Source organism: Salvelinus alpinus, chromosome 1 (assembly GCF_045679555.1).
Source record: "Salvelinus alpinus chromosome 1, SLU_Salpinus.1, whole genome shotgun sequence".
In the NCBI taxonomy this organism is placed as follows: Eukaryota; Metazoa; Chordata; class Actinopteri; order Salmoniformes; family Salmonidae; genus Salvelinus; species Salvelinus alpinus.
This window is the reverse complement of record NC_092086.1, coordinates 112,673,305-112,690,895: the sequence shown is the minus strand read 5'-3', so window position 1 is coordinate 112,690,895 and position 17,591 is coordinate 112,673,305. Positions and strand designations below refer to the sequence as shown.

Sequence of the window (17,591 nt, the reverse complement as noted above, 5' to 3'; positions counted from 1 at the left end):
TTTACATCCGCTCCTATCCTTGTTACTCCTGACGTCACTAAACAATTCATTGTCGAGGTTGACGCTTCAGAGGTGGGCGTGGGAGCCATTCTGTCCCAGCGCTTCCATTCTGACGATAAGGTTCATCCTTGCGCTTACTTTTCTCATCGCCTGTCGCCATCGGAACGCAACTATGATGTGGGTAACCGCGAACTGCTCGCCATCCGCTTAGCCATAGGCGAATGGCGACAGTGGTTGGAGGGGGCGACCGTCCCTTTTGTCGTTTGGACTGACCATAAGAACCTTGAGTACATCCGTTCTGCCAAACGACTTAATGCACGTCAAGCTCGTTGGGCGTTGTTTTTCGCTCGTTTCGAGTTCGTGATTTCCTATCGCCCGGGAAATAAGAACACCAAGCCTGATGCCTTATCCCGTCTCTTTAGTTCTTCTGTGGCTTCTACCGACCCCGAGGGGATTCTCCCTGAAGGGCGTGTTGTCGGGTTGACTGTCTGGGGAATTGAGAGACAGGTAAAGCAAGCACTCACTCACACTGCGTCGCCGCGCGCTTGTCCTAGTAACCTTCTGTTCGTTCCTGTCTCTACTCGTCTGGCTGTTCTTCAGTGGGCTCACTCTGCCAAGTTAGCTGGCCACCCCGGCGTTCGGGGTACGCTTGCTTCTATTCGCCAGCGGTTTTGGTGGCCTACTCAGGAGCGTGACACGCGCCGTTTCGTGGCTGCTTGTTCGGACTGCGCGCAGACTAAGTCAGGTAACTCTCCTCCTGCCGGTCGTCTCAGACCGCTTCCCATTCCTTCTCGACCATGGTCTCACATCGCCTTAGACTTTATTACCGGTCTGCCTTCGTCTGCGGGGAAGACTGTGATTCTTACGGTTATCGATAGGTTCTCTAAGGCGGCACATTTCATTCCCCTCGCTAAGCTTCCTTCCGCTAAGGAGACGGCACAAATCATCATTGAGAATGTGTTCAGAATTCATGGTCTCCCGTTAGACGCCGTTTCAGACAGAGGCCCGCAATTCACGTCACAGTTTTGGAGGGAGTTCTGTCGTTTGATTGGTGCTTCCGTCAGTCTCTCTTCCGGGTTTCATCCCCAGTCTAACGGTCAAGCAGAAAGGGCCAATCAGTCGATTGGTCGCATATTACGCAGCCTTTCTTTTCGAAACCCTGCGTCTTGGGCAGAACAGCTCCCCTGGGCAGAATACGCTCACAACTCGCTTCCTTCGTCTGCTACCGGGCTATCTCCGTTTCAGAGTAGTCTTGGGTACCAGCCTCCTCTGTTCTCGTCCCAGCTCGCCGAGTCCAGCGTTCCCTCCGCTCAGGCTTTTGTCCAACGTTGTGAGCGCACCTGGAGGAGGGTCAGGTCTGCACTTTGCCGTTACAGGGCGCAGACTGTGAGAGCCGCCAATAAACGTAGGATTAAGAGTCCTAGGTATTGTCGCGGTCAGAGAGTGTGGCTTTCCACTCGTAACCTTCCCCTTACGACAGCTTCTCGCAAGTTGACTCCGCGGTTCATTGGTCCGTTCCGTGTCTCTCAGGTCGTCAATCCTGTCGCTGTGCGACTGCTTCTTCCGCGACATCTTCGTCGCGTCCACCCTGTCTTCCATGTCTCCTGTGTCAAGCCTTTTCTTCGCGCTCCCGTTCGTCTTCCCTCCCCCCCCCCCCGTCCTTGTCGAGGGCGCACCTATTTACAAGGTACGGAAGATCATGGACATGCGTTCTCGGGGACGTGGTCACCAGTACTTAGTGGATTGGGAGGGTTACGGTCCTGAGGAGAGGAGTTGGGTTCCATCTCGGGACGTGCTGGACCGTTCGTTGATTGATGATTTCCTTCGTTGCCGCCAGGGTTCCTCCTCGAGTGCGCCAGGAGGCGCTCGGTGAGTGGGGGGGTACTGTCATGTTTTGTCTTTGATCATCATGTCTTGTCCCTGTGCTTCCCTCTGCTGGTCTTATTAGGTTCTTTCCCTCTTTCTATCCCTCTCTCTCCCCCTCCCTCTCTCCCTCTCTCGCTCTCTCTCTCTATCGTTCCGTTCCTGCTCCCAGCTGTTTCTCATTCTCCTAACGACCTCATTTACTCTTTCACACCTGTCCCCTATTTTGCCCTCTGATTAGAGTCCCTATTTCTCCCTCTGTTTTCCGCTTCTGTCCTTGTCGGATTCTTGTTTGATGTTTGCTGTTCTGTGTCCTTGTTCCGCCCTGTCGTGTTTTTGCCTTCTTCAGATGCTGCGTGTGAGCAGGTGTCTATGTCAGCTACGGCCTGTGCCTTCCTGAAGCGACCTGCAGTCTGTGGTCGCGTCTCCAGTCGTTCCTCTCTACTGACGAGAGGATTTCAGTTTCCTGTTTTGGATTTTCCTATGATAATATCCAGGAGTATCATTGTTTGTTTTAGACTGGATTAAAGACTTTGTTTCTCTTAAGTCGCTTTTGGGTCCTCATTCACCAGCATAACAATTGTGATGGGGATTTTGGAGAATGGAAACTGTATATTGTGATGGAGATGGTGGAGAATGGAAACTGTCTATTGTGATGGGGATGGAGGAGAATGGAAACTGTCTATTGTGATGGGGATGGAGGAGAATGGAAACTGTCTATTGTGATGGGGATGGAGGAGAATGGAAACTGTATATTGTGATGGGGATGGTGGAGAATGGAAACTGTCTATTGTGATGGGGATGGAGGAGAATGGAAACTGTCTATTGTGATGGGGATGGAGGAGAATGGAAACTGTCTATTGTGATGGGGATGGAGGAGAATGGAAACTGTCTATTGTGATGGGGATGGAGGAGAATGGAAACTGTCTATTGTGATGGGGATGGAGGAGAATGGAAACTGTCTATTGTGATGGGGATGGAGGAGAATGGAAACTGTATATTGTGATGGGGATGGAGGAGAATGGAAACTGTATATTGTGATGGGGATGGTGGAGAATGGAAACTGTCTATTGTGATGGGGATGGAGGAGAATGGAAACTGTCTATTGTGATGGAGATGGTGGAGAATGGAAACTGTCTATTGTGATGGGGATGGAGGAGAATGGAAACTGTCTATTGTGATGGGGATGGTGGAGAATGGAAACTGTCTATTGTGATGGGGATGGAGGAGAATGGAAACTGTCTATTGTGATGGGGATGGAGGAGAATGGAAACTGTCTATTGTGATGGGGATGGAGGAGAATGGAAACTGTCTATTGTGATGGGGATGGTGGAGAATGGAAACTGTCTATTGTGATGGGGATGGTGGAGAATGGAAACTGTATATTGTGATGGAGATGGTGGAGAATGGAAACTGTCTATTGTGATGGGGATGGAGGAGAATGGAAACTGTCTATTGTGATGGGGATGGAGGAGAATGGAAACTGTCTATTGTGATGGGGATGGTGGAGAATGGAAACTGTCTATTGTGATGGGGATGGTGGAGAATGGAAACTGTATATTGTGATGGGGATGGAGGAGAATGGAAACTGTATATTGTGATGGGGATGGTGGAGAATGGAAACTGTATATTGTGATGGGGATGGTGGAGAATGGAAACTGTCTATTGTGATGGGGATTTTGGAGAATGGAAACTGTATATTGTGATGGGGATGGAGGAGAATGGAAACTGTCTATTGTGATGGGGATGGTGGAGAATGGAAACTGTCTATTGTGATGGGGATGGAGGAGAATGGAAACTGTCTATTGTGATGGGGATGGAGGAGAATGGAAACTGTCTATTGTGATGGGGATTTTGGAGAATGGAAACTGTCTATTGTGATGGGGATTTTGGAGAATGGAAACTGTCTATTGTGATGGGGATTTTGGAGAATGGAAACTGTCTATTGTGATGGGGATGGTGGAGAATGGAAACTGTCTATTGTGATGGGGATGGAGGAGAATGGAAACTGTCTATTGTGATGGGGATGGTGGAGAATGGAAACTGTCTATTGTGATGGGGATGGAGGAGAATGGAAACTGTCTATTGTGATGGGGATGGAGGAGAATGGAAACTGTCTATTGTGATGGGGATTTTGGAGAATGGAAACTGTCTATTGTGATGGGGATGGTGGAGAATGGAAACTGTCTATTGTGATGGGGATGGAGGAGAATGGAAACTGTCTATTGTGATGGGGATGGTGGAGAATGGAAACTGTCTATTGTGATGGGGATGGAGGAGAATGGAAACTGTCTATTGTGATGGGGATGGTGGAGAATGGAAACTGTCTATTGTGATGGGGATGGTGGAGAATGGAAACTGTATATTGTGATGGAGATGGTGGAGAATGGAAACTGTCTATTGTGATGGGGATGGAGGAGAATGGAAACTGTCTATTGTGATGGGGATGGTGGAGAATGGAAACTGTATATTGTGATGGAGATGGTGGAGAATGGAAACTGTCTATTGTGATGGGGATGGAGGAGAATGGAAACTGTCTATTGTGATGGGGATGGTGGAGAATGGAAACTGTCTATTGTGATGGGGATGGAGGAGAATGGAAACTGTCTATTGTGATGGGGATGGAGGAGAATGGAAACTGTCTATTGTGATGGGGATTTTGGAGAATGGAAACTGTCTATTGTGATGGAGATGGAGGAGAATGGAAACTGTCTATTGTGATGGGGATGGTGGAGAATGGAAACTGTCTATTGTGATGGGGATTTTGGAGAATGGAAACTGTCTATTGTGATGGGGATGGAGGAGAATGGAAACTGTATATTGTGATGGGGATTTTGGAGAATGGAAACTGTCTATTGTGATGGGGATTTTGGAGAATGGAAACTGTCTATTGTGATGGGGATGGAGGAGAATGGAAACTGTCTATTGTGATGGGGATTTTGGAGAATGGAAACTGTCTATTGTGATGGAGATGGAGGAGAATGGAAACTGTCTATTGTGATGGGGATGGTGGAGAATGGAAACTGTCTATTGTGATGGGGATGGAGGAGAATGGAAACTGTCTATTGTGATGGGGATGGTGGAGAATGGAAACTGTCTATTGTGATGGGGATGGTGGAGAATGGAAACTGTCTATTGTGATGGGGATGGAGGAGAATGGAAACTGTCTATTGTGATGGGGATTTTGGAGAATGGAAACTGTATATTGTGATGGGGATGGAGGAGAATGGAAACTGTCTATTGTGATGGGGATGGTGGAGAATGGAAACTGTCTATTGTGATGGGGATGGAGGAGAATGGAAACTGTCTATTGTGATGGGGATGGAGGAGAATGGAAACTGTCTATTGTGATGGAGATGGTGGAGAATGGAAACTGTCTATTGTGATGGGGATGGTGGAGAATGGAAACTGTCTATTGTGATGGGGATGGAGGAGAATGGAAACTGTCTATTGTGATGGGGATGGTGGAGAATGGAAACTGTCTATTGTGATGGGGATGGTGGAGAATGGAAACTGTCTATTGTGATGGGGATGGAGGAGAATGGAAACTGTCTATTGTGATGGGGATTTTGGAGAATGGAAACTGTATATTGTGATGGGGATGGAGGAGAATGGAAACTGTCTATTGTGATGGGGATGGTGGAGAATGGAAACTGTCTATTGTGATGGGGATGGAGGAGAATGGAAACTGTCTATTGTGATGGGGATGGAGGAGAATGGAAACTGTCTATTGTGATGGAGATGGTGGAGAATGGAAACTGTCTATTGTGATGGGGATGGTGGAGAATGGAAACTGTATATTGTGATGGAGATGGTGGAGAATGGAAACTGTCTATTGTGATGGGGATGGAGGAGAATGGAAACTGTCTATTGTGATGGGGATGGTGGAGAATGGAAACTGTATATTGTGATGGAGATGGTGGAGAATGGAAACTGTCTATTGTGATGGGGATGGAGGAGAATGGAAACTGTCTATTGTGATGGGGATGGAGGAGAATGGAAACTGTCTATTGTGATGGGGATGGAGGAGAATGGAAACTGTCTATTGTGATGGGGATGGTGGAGAATGGAAACTGTCTATTGTGATGGGGATGGAGGAGAATGGAAACTGTCTATTGTGATGGGGATGGAGGAGAATGGAAACTGTCTATTGTGATGGGGATGGAGGAGAATGGAAACTGTCTATTGTGATGGGGATGGAGGAGAATGGAAACTGTCTATTGTGATGGGGATGGAGGAGAATGGAAACTGTCTATTGTGATGGGGATGGAGGAGAATGGAAACTGTCTATTGTGATGGGGATGGTGGAGAATGGAAACTGTCTATTGTGATGGGGATGGAGGAGAATGGAAACTGGGGAAGGAGCAGTGTGTAACTGTTTTGTGTTGCCTGGTTACCTCAGACTGAATGCTGCTCTCAGTCTGGTTTAACCAGGTTAGTAGGAGGACGTTAGGATGTCCTCCGTAGAGGTCCTGTTTTGTTTTGATGAGAGATGAGGCCAGGTAGTTAAGATGCTACACTCTTAGAAAAAAGGGTTCCAAAAAAGGTTATTTGGCTGTCCCCATAGGAGAACCCTTTTTAGTTCCAGGTAGAACCCTTTTGGGTTCCATGTAGAACCCTCTCTGGAAAAGGTTTTACATGGAACCCAAAAGGGTTCTACCTGGAACCAAAAGGGTTCTTCAAAAGCATTCTCTATGTGGGCAGCCGAAGAACCCTTTTAGGATCTAGATATCACCTTTTTCTCTAAAAGTGTAGGGTGTCCTTTGCACAGAGGAAAACAGCAGGAGAGCTCCCGGGTCACATGCTATGTTATGTTATCCCCACACAGCCATGCACATACTGTGGCATCATCAGTCTTAAAACACACACGATGAGCCGTCAAAACACACACACAGATTACTCCACTCTGATAGAAGCTAAAGCCAATGCTAATGTTTTCTCAAACTCCATGCCACACACAGCAGAGGACAGGACAGAGTCTCGGTCGTCAGGACGCCCCCTGGCCTGCGTGGTCTGACAACTGTAAAACTGTCACTAACTGCCATGTCTTCCTGTTACTACCATGTCTTCCTGTTACTACCATGTCTTCCTGATACTACCATGTCTTCCTGATACTACCATGTCTTCCTGTTACTACCATGTCTTCCTGTTACTGCCATGTCTTCCTGTTACTGCCATGTCTTCCTGTTACTACCATGTCTTCCTGTTACATCTCTATTGCTATCTATCTATCTATCTATCTATCTATCTATCTATCTATCTATCTATCTATCTATCTATCTATCTATCTATCTATACTGCTCTATTGCTATCTATCTATATTGCACTCCACACTGCCCTTTCCCACTTGGATAAAAGGAACACCTATGTGAGAATGCTGTTCATTGACTACAGCTCAGCGTTCAACACCATAGTGCCCACAAAGCTCATCACTAAGCTAAGGACCCTGGGACTAAACACCTCCCTCTGCAACTGGATCCTGCACTTCCCGACGGGCTGCCCTAAAGTGGTGAGGGTGGGCAGCAACACATCGGCCATGCTAATCCTCAACACGGGGGTCCCTCAGGGGTGCGTGCTTAGTCCCCTCCTCTACTCCATGTTCACCCACGACTGCATGGCCGTGCACGACTCCAACACCGTCATTAAATTTGCCGACAACACGGCATGGTAGGCCTGATCCGCCTATAGGGAGAAGGTCAGAGACCTGGCCGTGTGGTGCCAGGACAACAACCTCTCCCTCAATGTGAGCAAGACAAAGGAGCTGATCGTGGACTACAGGAAACGGAGGGCAGAGCACGCCCCCATTGACATCGATGGGGCTGAAGTGGAGCGGGTCGAGAAATTCCTCTCTGTCCACTTCACAATTTTTTTTGACTGGCTGCATCACTGCTTGGTATGGCAACTGCAACGCCCTCGATCACATGGTGCTAAAGAGGGTAGTATGTACGGCCCAGTATATCACTGAGGCCGAGCTCCCTGCCATCCAGAACCTCTATTTCAGGTGGTGTCAGAGGAAGGCCCTAAAAATTGTCAAAGACTCCAGCCACCCAAGTCATAGACTGTTCTCTCTGCTATCGTACCTGCAAACGGTACCAATGAACCAAGTCTGGATCCAACAGGACCTTGAACAGCTTCTACCCTCAAGCCACACGACTGCTAAATAGTTAAATAGTTAACCAATATCTACCCAGACCATCTGCACTGACTCTATTAGCACAAACCTTTTGGACACATATCTACCTCAATTACCTCGTATCCCTGCACATCGACACATTACTGCTACCCCTTGTATATAGCCTAGTTATCATTAGTACCGGTACCCCTTGTATATAGCCTAGTTATCATTAGTACTGGTACCCCTTGTATATAGCCTAGTTATCATTACTCAGTACTGGTACCCCTTGTATATAGCCAAGTTATCATTACACAGTACTGGTACCCCTTGTATATAGCCAAGTTATCATTACTCAGTACTGGTACCCCTTGTATATAGCCTAGTTATCATTACTCATTGAGTATCTATTATTACTTGTATTATTACTTATTTTACTTTTCTATTATTTATCTATTTTCTTTCTCTCTATTGTTGGGAAGGGCCCATGAGTAAGTATTTCACTGTTAGTCTCTACCTGTTGTTTACAAAGCATGTGACGAATACAATTTGACTTCCTGTATAAATTCCCCCTTATTTCCTGTTTCCTGCAGCGTGAGAGACATGAAGATTGGAAGTGGTCATAACAATGGTTGGAGACAGGAGCATCCCTAAGAGCTTCCTTCCTATGTGGGCCCTGGTCAAAAGAAGTGCACCATATATGGAAAAGGGTACCATCTGGGACACAGCACTTCTCTTCCTGAACCAGACAGGAAAAGCTGACAGGGCCGATAGCTATGAATATCTATCCCCTCTCGCTGAACTTTTTACCTCTCTCCCACTCTCTCTCCTTTTCTCTCTCTCTCTTTCAATCTCTCTGTCTAGATTTCTTTCTGTCTCTCTCCCTCTTTCAACTCTCTCCCTCTCCCTCTCTCTCTCTACTCTCTCTCTCTCTCACTATCTGTCTCTTTCTCTCTCTTTCACTCTGTTTATATCTCTCTCTCCATCTGTCTCTTTCTCTCTCTTTCACTCTGTTTATATCTCCCTCTCTCTCTCTCTCTCTCTCCCTCTCTCCATCTGTCTCTTTCTCTCTCTTTCACTCTGTTTATATCTCCCTCTCTCTCTCTCTCTCTCTCTCCCCCATCAAAACAAAGTCAAACATAAAAAGAGTCTGACTCAAATCTCAGTCCAAGTAGAGTCAAAGATGTGCCACACCCAGATACACAAACACAGACACAATGCAAACATTACCCACACAGACCCAAAACACTTGTACTGTTCAGAAACACACCCAAACAGACATACTGTACATACAGTATATCCAGCCAGGCTACTGTATGTGGAACCGCTGTGAAATGCTTAGCTAGTTAGCAGTGTGCGCTAGTAACGTTTCAATCAGTGACGTCACTCGCTCTGAGACCTTGAAGTAGTTGCTTCCCTTTTCTCTGCAAGGGCAGAGGCATTTGTGGAGTGATAGGTAACGCCGCTTCGTAGGAGGCAGTTCAGAGGGTCTCTGGTTCGAGCCCAGGTTGCGGTGAGAAGAGGGACAGAAGCCAACCGTTTACAGAAGTACTCACTACTCACACAGAGCCTTATAGGGCTGGTTTCCCTGACCAAGATTAAACCTAGTCGTGGACTAAAAAGCATGTTCAATAGAGAATATCTATTAAAATAGCTTCTTAGCCCAGGGCTAGGTTTAATCTGTGTCCGGTAAACTTGCCCATAGAGGCATACAGAGACTGGCCCAGGACTGACCTGTTTTTGATGCGTAGTTTAACTCCTCCAGAACATCCTCCTCGATTCTCTCTGCGGGGTCCGTGAATGGAGGAGAGGGGGGTGTGGTGGTCCGAGGGAGGGCCGATGGTGGGTAGGGGGGTGAGGGTGGGCAGGGTCAGTGGGGTGAGGGTGGGGTCACCACAGCAGGAGCCTGGGCAGCACTCCCTGAGGAAGACAGAGATAGTCAGAGCAGTGAGAGGGAAAACCCTACTACTTACCACTGTCAGCTGACAGAGTAGCCTACCAACCCAGTACCAACCTGGTACCAACCCAGTACCAACCTGGTACCAACCCAGTACCAACCCAATACCAACCCAGTACCAACCCAATACTAACCCAGCATGTACCAACCCAGTACCAACCCAGCACGTACCAACCTGGCATGTACCAACACAGTACCACCCCGGCATGTACCAACCCAGTACCAACCCAGTACCAACCCAATACCAACCCGGCATGTACCAACCCAATACCAACCCAGCATGTACCAACCCAGTACCAACCCAGCACGTACCAACCCGGCATGTACCAACACAGTACCACCCCGGCATGTACCAACCCAGTACCAACCCAGTACCAACCCAACACATACCAACCCAGTACCAACCCAGCACGTACCAACCCGGCATGTACCAACACAGTACCACCCCGGCATGTACCAACCCAGTACCAACCCAGCATGGGTTTTTATACAGTGAACAGTCCCATACTTAAAGTGAACCACTAAACCAGTTGAGGTAATTGTGTATAATGTGTCACATCCAGACCCAGCTAATTCTTTCTTCACCACATTGTTTTCACGGCACTCCCAGCTTATCAACATCAAGGAAAGCAACCAGGATTTTAAACTGATCTGAGTTAAAGGTCAAGTGGAGGTCAAATGGGTCGGCTCTTGGTTGTGGCATGGCATTCATACCTAGCTAAATCCTTACTAACTAGCTAAATCCTTTCTAACTAGCTAAATCCTTACTAACTAGCTAAGTCCTTACTAACTAGCTAAATCCTTACTAACTAGCTAAATCCTTTCTAACTAGCTAAATCCTTACTAACTAGCTAAGTCCTTACTAACTAGCTAAATCCTCAATAACTAGCTAAATCCTTACTAACTAGCTAAGTCCTTACTAACTAGCTAAGTCCTTACTAACTAGCTAAATCCTTACTAACTAGCTAAGTCCTTACTAACTAGCTAAGTCCTTACTAACTAGCTAAGTCCTTACTAACTAGCTAAATCCTCAATAACTAGCTAAATCCTTACTAACTATCTAAGTCCTTACTAACTAACTAAGTCCTTACTAACTAGCTAAATCCTCAATAACTAGCTAAATCCTTACTAACTAGCTAAATCCTTACTAACTAGCTAAATCCTTACTAACTAACTAAGTCCTTACTAACTAGCTAAATCCTCAATAACTAGCTAAATCCTTACTAACTAGCTAAATCCTTACAAACTAGCTAAGTCCTTACTAACTAGCTAAGTCCTTACTAACTAGCTAAATCCTTACTAACTGTTTCCCCAGCGTATCTGTCTTAGAAGAAGCAACCAGTTTCCTCAAACATGTCCCATCTGTAACATCCGGCGCCGAAACGAGATGGCCGCCTCGCTTCGCGTTCCTTGGAAAATATGCAGTATTTTGTTTTTTTATGTGTTATTTCTTACATCGGTACCCCAGGTAATCTTAGGTTTCATTACATACAGTCGGGAGGAACTACTAAATATACGATTAACGTCAACTCATCATCGTTCCTACCAGGAATATGACTTTCCCGAAACGGATCCAGTGTTTTGCCTTCCACCCAATACAATGGATCTGATCCCAGCCGGCGACCCTGTGCGACGCCGTAAAAGGGGCAAACGAGGCGGTCTCCTGGCCAGGCTTCGGAGACGGGCACATCGCGCTCCACTCCCTAGCATACTACTCGCCAATGTCCAGTCTCTTGACAATAAGGTTGATGAAATCCGAGCACGGGTAGCATTCCAGAGAGACATCAGGGATTGCAACGTGCTCTGCTTCACGGAAACATGGCTAACTCAAGAGACGCTAACGGAGTCGGTGCAGCCAGCTGGTTTCTTCATGCATCGCGCCGACAGAAACAAACATCTTTCTGGTAAGAAGAGGGGCGGGGGGGTATGCCTTATGATTAACGAGACGTGGTGTGATCATCATAACAACACACAGGAACTCAAGTCATTCTGTTCACCTGATCTAGAACTCCTCACAATAAAATGTCGACCGCATTATCTACCAAGGGAATTCTCTTCAATCATAATCACAGCCGTATATATTCCCCCCCAAGCAGACACATCGATGGCCCTGAACGAACTTTATCTGACTCTTTGTAAACTGGAAACCACACACCCTGAGGCTGCATTCATCGTAGCTGGGGATTTTAACAAGGCTAATCTGAAAACAAAACTCCCTAAATTCTATCAGCATATCGATTGTGCTACCAGGGCTGGAAAAACCCTAGATCATTGTTATACTAATTTCCGCGACGCATATAAGGCCCTCCCCCGCCCCCCTTTCGGAAAAGCTGACCACGACTCCATTTTGTTGATTCCAGCCTACAAACAGAAACTAAAACAACAAGCTCCCGCGCTCAGGTCTGTTCAACGCTGGTCCGACCAATCTGATTCCACTCTTCAAGACTGCTTCGATCACGCGGATTGGAATATGTTCCGCATTGCGTCCAACAACAATATGGACGAATATGCTGATTCGGTGAGCGAGTTCATTAGGAAGTGCATTGACGATGTCGTACCCACAGCAACGATTAAAACATTCCCAAACCAGAAACCGTGGATTGACGGCAGCATTCGCGTGAAACTGAAAGCGCGAACCACTGCTTTTAACCAGGGCAAGGTGACCGGAAGCATGACCGAATACAAACAGTGTAGCTATTCTCTCCGCAAGGCAATCAAACAGGCTAAGTCCCAGTACAGAGACAAAATCGAGTCGCAATTCAACAGCTCAGACACAAGAGGTATGTGGCAGGGTCTACAGTCAATCACGGATTACAAAAAGAAAACCAGCCCCGTCGCGGACCAGGATGTCTTGCTCCCAGACAGGCTAAACAACTTTTTTGCCCGCTTTGAGGACAATACAGTGCCACTGACACGGCCCCCTACCAAAACCTGCGGGCTCTCCTTCACTGCAGCCGAGGTGAGTAAAACATTTAAACGTGTTAACCCTCGCAAGGCTGCAGGCCCAGACGGCATTCCCAGCCGCGTCCTCAGAGCATGCGCAGACCAGCTGGCTGGTGTGTTTACGGACATATTCAATCAATCCTTATCCCAGTCTGCTGTTCCCACATGCTTCAAGAGGGCCACCATTGTTCCTGTTCCCAAGAAAGCTAAGGTAACTGAGCTAAACGACTACCGCCCCGTAGCACTCACTTCCGTCATCATGAAGTGCTTTGAGAGACTAGTCAAGGACCATATCACCTCCACCCTACCGGACACCCTAGACCCACTCCAATTTGCTTACCGACCCAATAGGTCCACAGACGACGCAATCGCAACCACACTGCACACTGCCCTAACCCATCTGGACAAGAGGAATACCCATGTGAGAATGCTGTTCATCGATTACAGCTCAGCATTTAACACCATAGTACCCTCCAAACTCGTCATCAAGCTCGAGACCCTGGGTCTCGACCCCGCCCTGTGCAACTGGGTCCTGGACTTCCTGACGGGCCGCCCCCAGGTGGTGAGGGTAGGTAACAACATCTCCACCCCGCTGATCCTCAACACTGGGGCCCCACAAGGGTGCGTTCTGAGCCCTCTCCTGTACTCCCTGTTCACCCACGACTGCGTGGCCATGCACGCCTCCAACTCAATCATCAAGTTTGCGGATGACACTACAGTGGTAGGCTTGATTACCAACAACGACGAGACGGCCTACAGGGAGGAGGTGAGGGCCCTCGGAGTGTGGTGTCAGGAAAATAACCTCACACTCAACGTCAACAAAACAAAGGAGATGATTGTGGACTTCAGGAAACAGCAGAGGGAGCACCCCCCTATCCACATCGACGGGTCAGTAGTGGAGAAGGTGGAAAGTTTTAAGTTCCTCGGTGTACACATCACGGACAAACTGAATTGGTCCACCCACACAGACAGCGTCGTGAAGAAGGCGCAGCAGCGCCTCTTCAACCTCAGGAGGCTGAAGAAATTCGGCTTGTCACCAAAAGCACTCACAAACTTCTACAGATGCACAATCGAGAGCATCCTGTCGGGCTGTATCACCGCCTGGTACGGCAACTGCTCCGCCCACAACCGTAAGGCTCTCCAGAGGGTAGTGAGGTCTGCAGAACGCATCACCGGGGGCAAACTACCTGCCCTCCAGGACACCTACACCACCCGATGTCACAGGAAGGCCATAAAGATCATCAAGGACAACAACCACCCAAGCCACTGCCTGTTCACCCCGCTATCATCCAGAAGGCGAGGTCAGTACAGGTGCATCAAAGCAGGGACCGAGAGACTGAAAAACAGCTTCTATCTCAAGGCCATCAGACTGTTAAACAGCCACCACTAACATTTAGCGGCCGCTGCCAACATACTGACTCAACTCCAGCCACTTTAAAAATGGGAATTGATGGAAATTATGTAAAAATGTACCACTAGCCACTTTAAACAATGCCACTTAATATAATGTTTACATACCCTACATTACCCATCTCATATGTATATACTGTACTCTATATCATCTACTGCATCTTGCCATCTTTATGTAATACATGTACCACTAGCCACTTTAAACTATGCCACTTTATGTTTACATACCCTACAGTACTCATCTCATATGTATATACCGTACTCTATACCATCTACTGCATCTTGCCTATGCCGTTCTGTACCACCACTCATTCATATATCTTTATGTACATATTCTTTATCCCTTTACACTTGTGTGTGTATAAGGTAGTAGTTGTGGAATTGTTAGGTTAGATTACTTGTTGGTTATTACTGCATTGTCGGAACTAGAAGCAAAAGCATTTCGCTACACTCGCATTAACATCTGCTAACCATGTGTATGTGACTAATAAAATTTGATTTGATTTGATTTGATTTAGCTATAAAAAACAGCAGGTGCTATTCAACAGTAGCGTGTGGTCTGGGGTGGTGTAGTGGATGGTTATAGCCGGTGCTATTCAACAGTAGCGTGTGGCCTGGGGTGGTGTAGTGGATGGTTACTGCCGGTGCTATTCAACAGTAGCGTGTGGCCTGGGGTGGTGTAGTGGATGGTTACAGCCGGTGCTATTCAACAGTAGCGTGTGGTCTGGGGTGGTGTAGTGGATGGTTACAGCCGGTGCTATTCAACAGTAGCGTGTGACCTGGGGTGGTGTAGTGGAAGGTTACAGCCGGTGCTATTCAACAGTAGCGTGTGGTCTGGGGTGGTGTAGTGGATGGTTACTGCCGGTGCTATTCAACAGTAGCGTATGGTCTGGGGTGGTGTGGTGGATGGTTACTGCCGGTGCTATTCAACAGTAGCGTGTGGTCTGGGGTGGTGTAGTGGATGGTTACAGCCGGTGCTATTAAACAGTAGCGTGTGGCCTGGGGTGGTGTAGTGGATGGTTACAGCCGGTGCTATTCAACAGTAGCGTGTGGCCTGGGGTGGTGTAGTGGATGGTTACAGTCGGTGCTATTCAACAGTAGCGTGTGGTCTGGGGTGGTGTAGTGGATGGTTACTGCCGGTGCTATTCAACAGTAGCGTGTGGCCTGGGGTGGTGTAGTGGATGGTTACAGCCGGTGCTATTCAACAGTAGCGTGTGGCCTGGGGTGGTGTAGTGGATGGTTACAGCCGGTGCTATTCAACAGTAGCGTGTGGCCTGGGGTGGTGTAGTGGATGGTTACTGCCGGTGCTATTCAACAGTAGCGTGTGGTCTGGGGTGGTGTAGTGGATGGTTATAGCCGGTGCTATTCAACAGTAGCGTGTGGTCTGGGGTGGTGTAGTGGAAGGTTACAGCCGGTGCTATTAAACAGTAGCGTGTGACCTGGGGTGGTGTGGTGGATGGTTACAGCCGGTGCTATTCAACAGTAGCGTGTGGTCTGGGGTGGTGTAGTGGATGGTTACAGCCGGTGCTATTCAACAGTAGCGTGTGGTCTGGGGTGGTGTATTGGATGGTTACAGCCAGTGTTATTCAACAGTAGCGTGTGGCCTGGGGTGGTGTATTGGATGGTTACAGCCGGTGCTATTCAACAGTAGCGTGTGGCCTGGGGTGGTGTAGTGGATGGTTACAGCCGCTGCCTTCAGAACATATGTCAAATCAAATCAAATCAAACTGTATTAGTCACCAGCGCCGAATACAACCGGTGTAGACCTTACAGTGAAATGCTTACTTACGAGCCCCTAATCGACAGTGCAGTTTCAAAAAATGCGGATAAGAATAAGAGATAAAAGTAACAAATAATTAAAGAGCAGTAAAAAATAACAATATATACAGGGGGGTGCCGGTACAGAGTCAATGTGTGGGGGCACCGGTTAGTTGAGGTAATATGTACATGTAGGTAGAGTTAATTAAAGTGACTATGCATAGATGACAACAGAGAGTGGCAGTGGTGTGGAGAGGGGAGGGGAGTGGAGGGGGGGGGGGGGCAATGTGAATAGTCTGGGTAGCCATTTGACTAGATGTTTAGGAGTCTTATGGCTTGGGGGTAGAAGCTGTTTAGAAGCCTCTTGGACCTAGACTTGGCGCTCCGGTACCGCTTGCCGTGTGGTAGCAGAGAGAACAGTCTATGACTAGGGTGGCTGGAGTCTTTGACTTTCATGGCCTTCCTCTGACACCGTCTGGTATAGAGGTCCTGGATGGCAGAAAGCTTGACCACAGTGATGTACTGGGCAGTTCGCACTACACTCTGTAGTGCCTTGCGGTCGGAGGCCGAGCAGTTGCCATACCAGGCAGTGATGCAACCAGTCAGGATGCTCTCGATGGTGCAGCCATAGATCATTTTGAGGACATGTAAGCTGGTCTGTTGGAGTGGGTTTAAATCTAAGTCATTCTACCATTCTAACACACTCTCTCCTTCCTACTTAAATAAATAAAAACAATAAACACGAAAAGAAGTAGCTTTGCCAGTCAGGCGTGTAGACTGAAACCAGGACTCCAGACTATCTTTTTCAGTTGGTTGTGCCACCAACTGGTTTGGTCGCACCAATTTTTTTTCGCAGTTTCACGGAAAATATTTTTTTTGTAATCACCTTAGTCATTCACAGAGCTTTAGATGGTGTAATAGAACACTGAGAAGGAAGGCTATTCAATAAATGTTTGTTGTTTAATTGTTTGTTTAATCTTCTAACAGGAACACATGATTCAAGGTATTTTGATGTACAATCTAATCCAGTGATTGTCATGAATTGTTGTTCAATAGAGATGAATTTGCCTACATCTTTATGTGCACTAATATCATAGGCTAATTAATTCACCGCGAGGAAGTGAAAATTCTAAACACATTAGCTAGATCGCTAACACTCAATATAGTACCCAGTGTCAGTAGTCATGTACTAATCTATCAGTAAATGTTGTTGCCTACATATGCCGCATGTGCACTATAATGCACTACTTCCCGAACAGAGTCATACGGGAGACATTTGGGATGCAGACAATGCCTCTAGTCTTGCTCTCCTCTCTCCAGAGCAGTACAGTAGTTAACTAGGCTAATGAGATGCGTTTTTGTTTATGTGGTTAACACTTCTCTGATTGGTTCATATACACATCATTGTTTATGAGGTTACCTCTTCACTGATTGGTTCACATACAAATTATTGTTTATGCATTTAAGTCTTCTTTGATTTGTTCATATACACATTCCACACATCTGACCTCAAATGACACAATATATGAATAAATGACATTTTATTTT

The 17,591-nt window shown here is 47.1% G+C and overlaps 1 protein-coding gene across 4 annotated transcripts in view; it reads right to left on the bottom strand.

Annotated features, from left to right (window-relative positions):
- Positions 1 to 17,591, bottom strand: part of LOC139539117 (protein Shroom3-like) — a 172,969-nt gene that overhangs the window by 78,924 nt on the left and 76,454 nt on the right. For all 4 annotated transcript variants that reach the window (XM_071341909.1, XM_071341917.1, XM_071341927.1 and 1 more), the window contains exon 3: positions 9,710 to 9,895. In XM_071341909.1, coding sequence (XP_071198010.1) covers positions 9,710 to 9,895 — 186 coding nt within the window. The remainder of the gene's footprint in view (positions 1 to 9,709; positions 9,896 to 17,591) is intronic.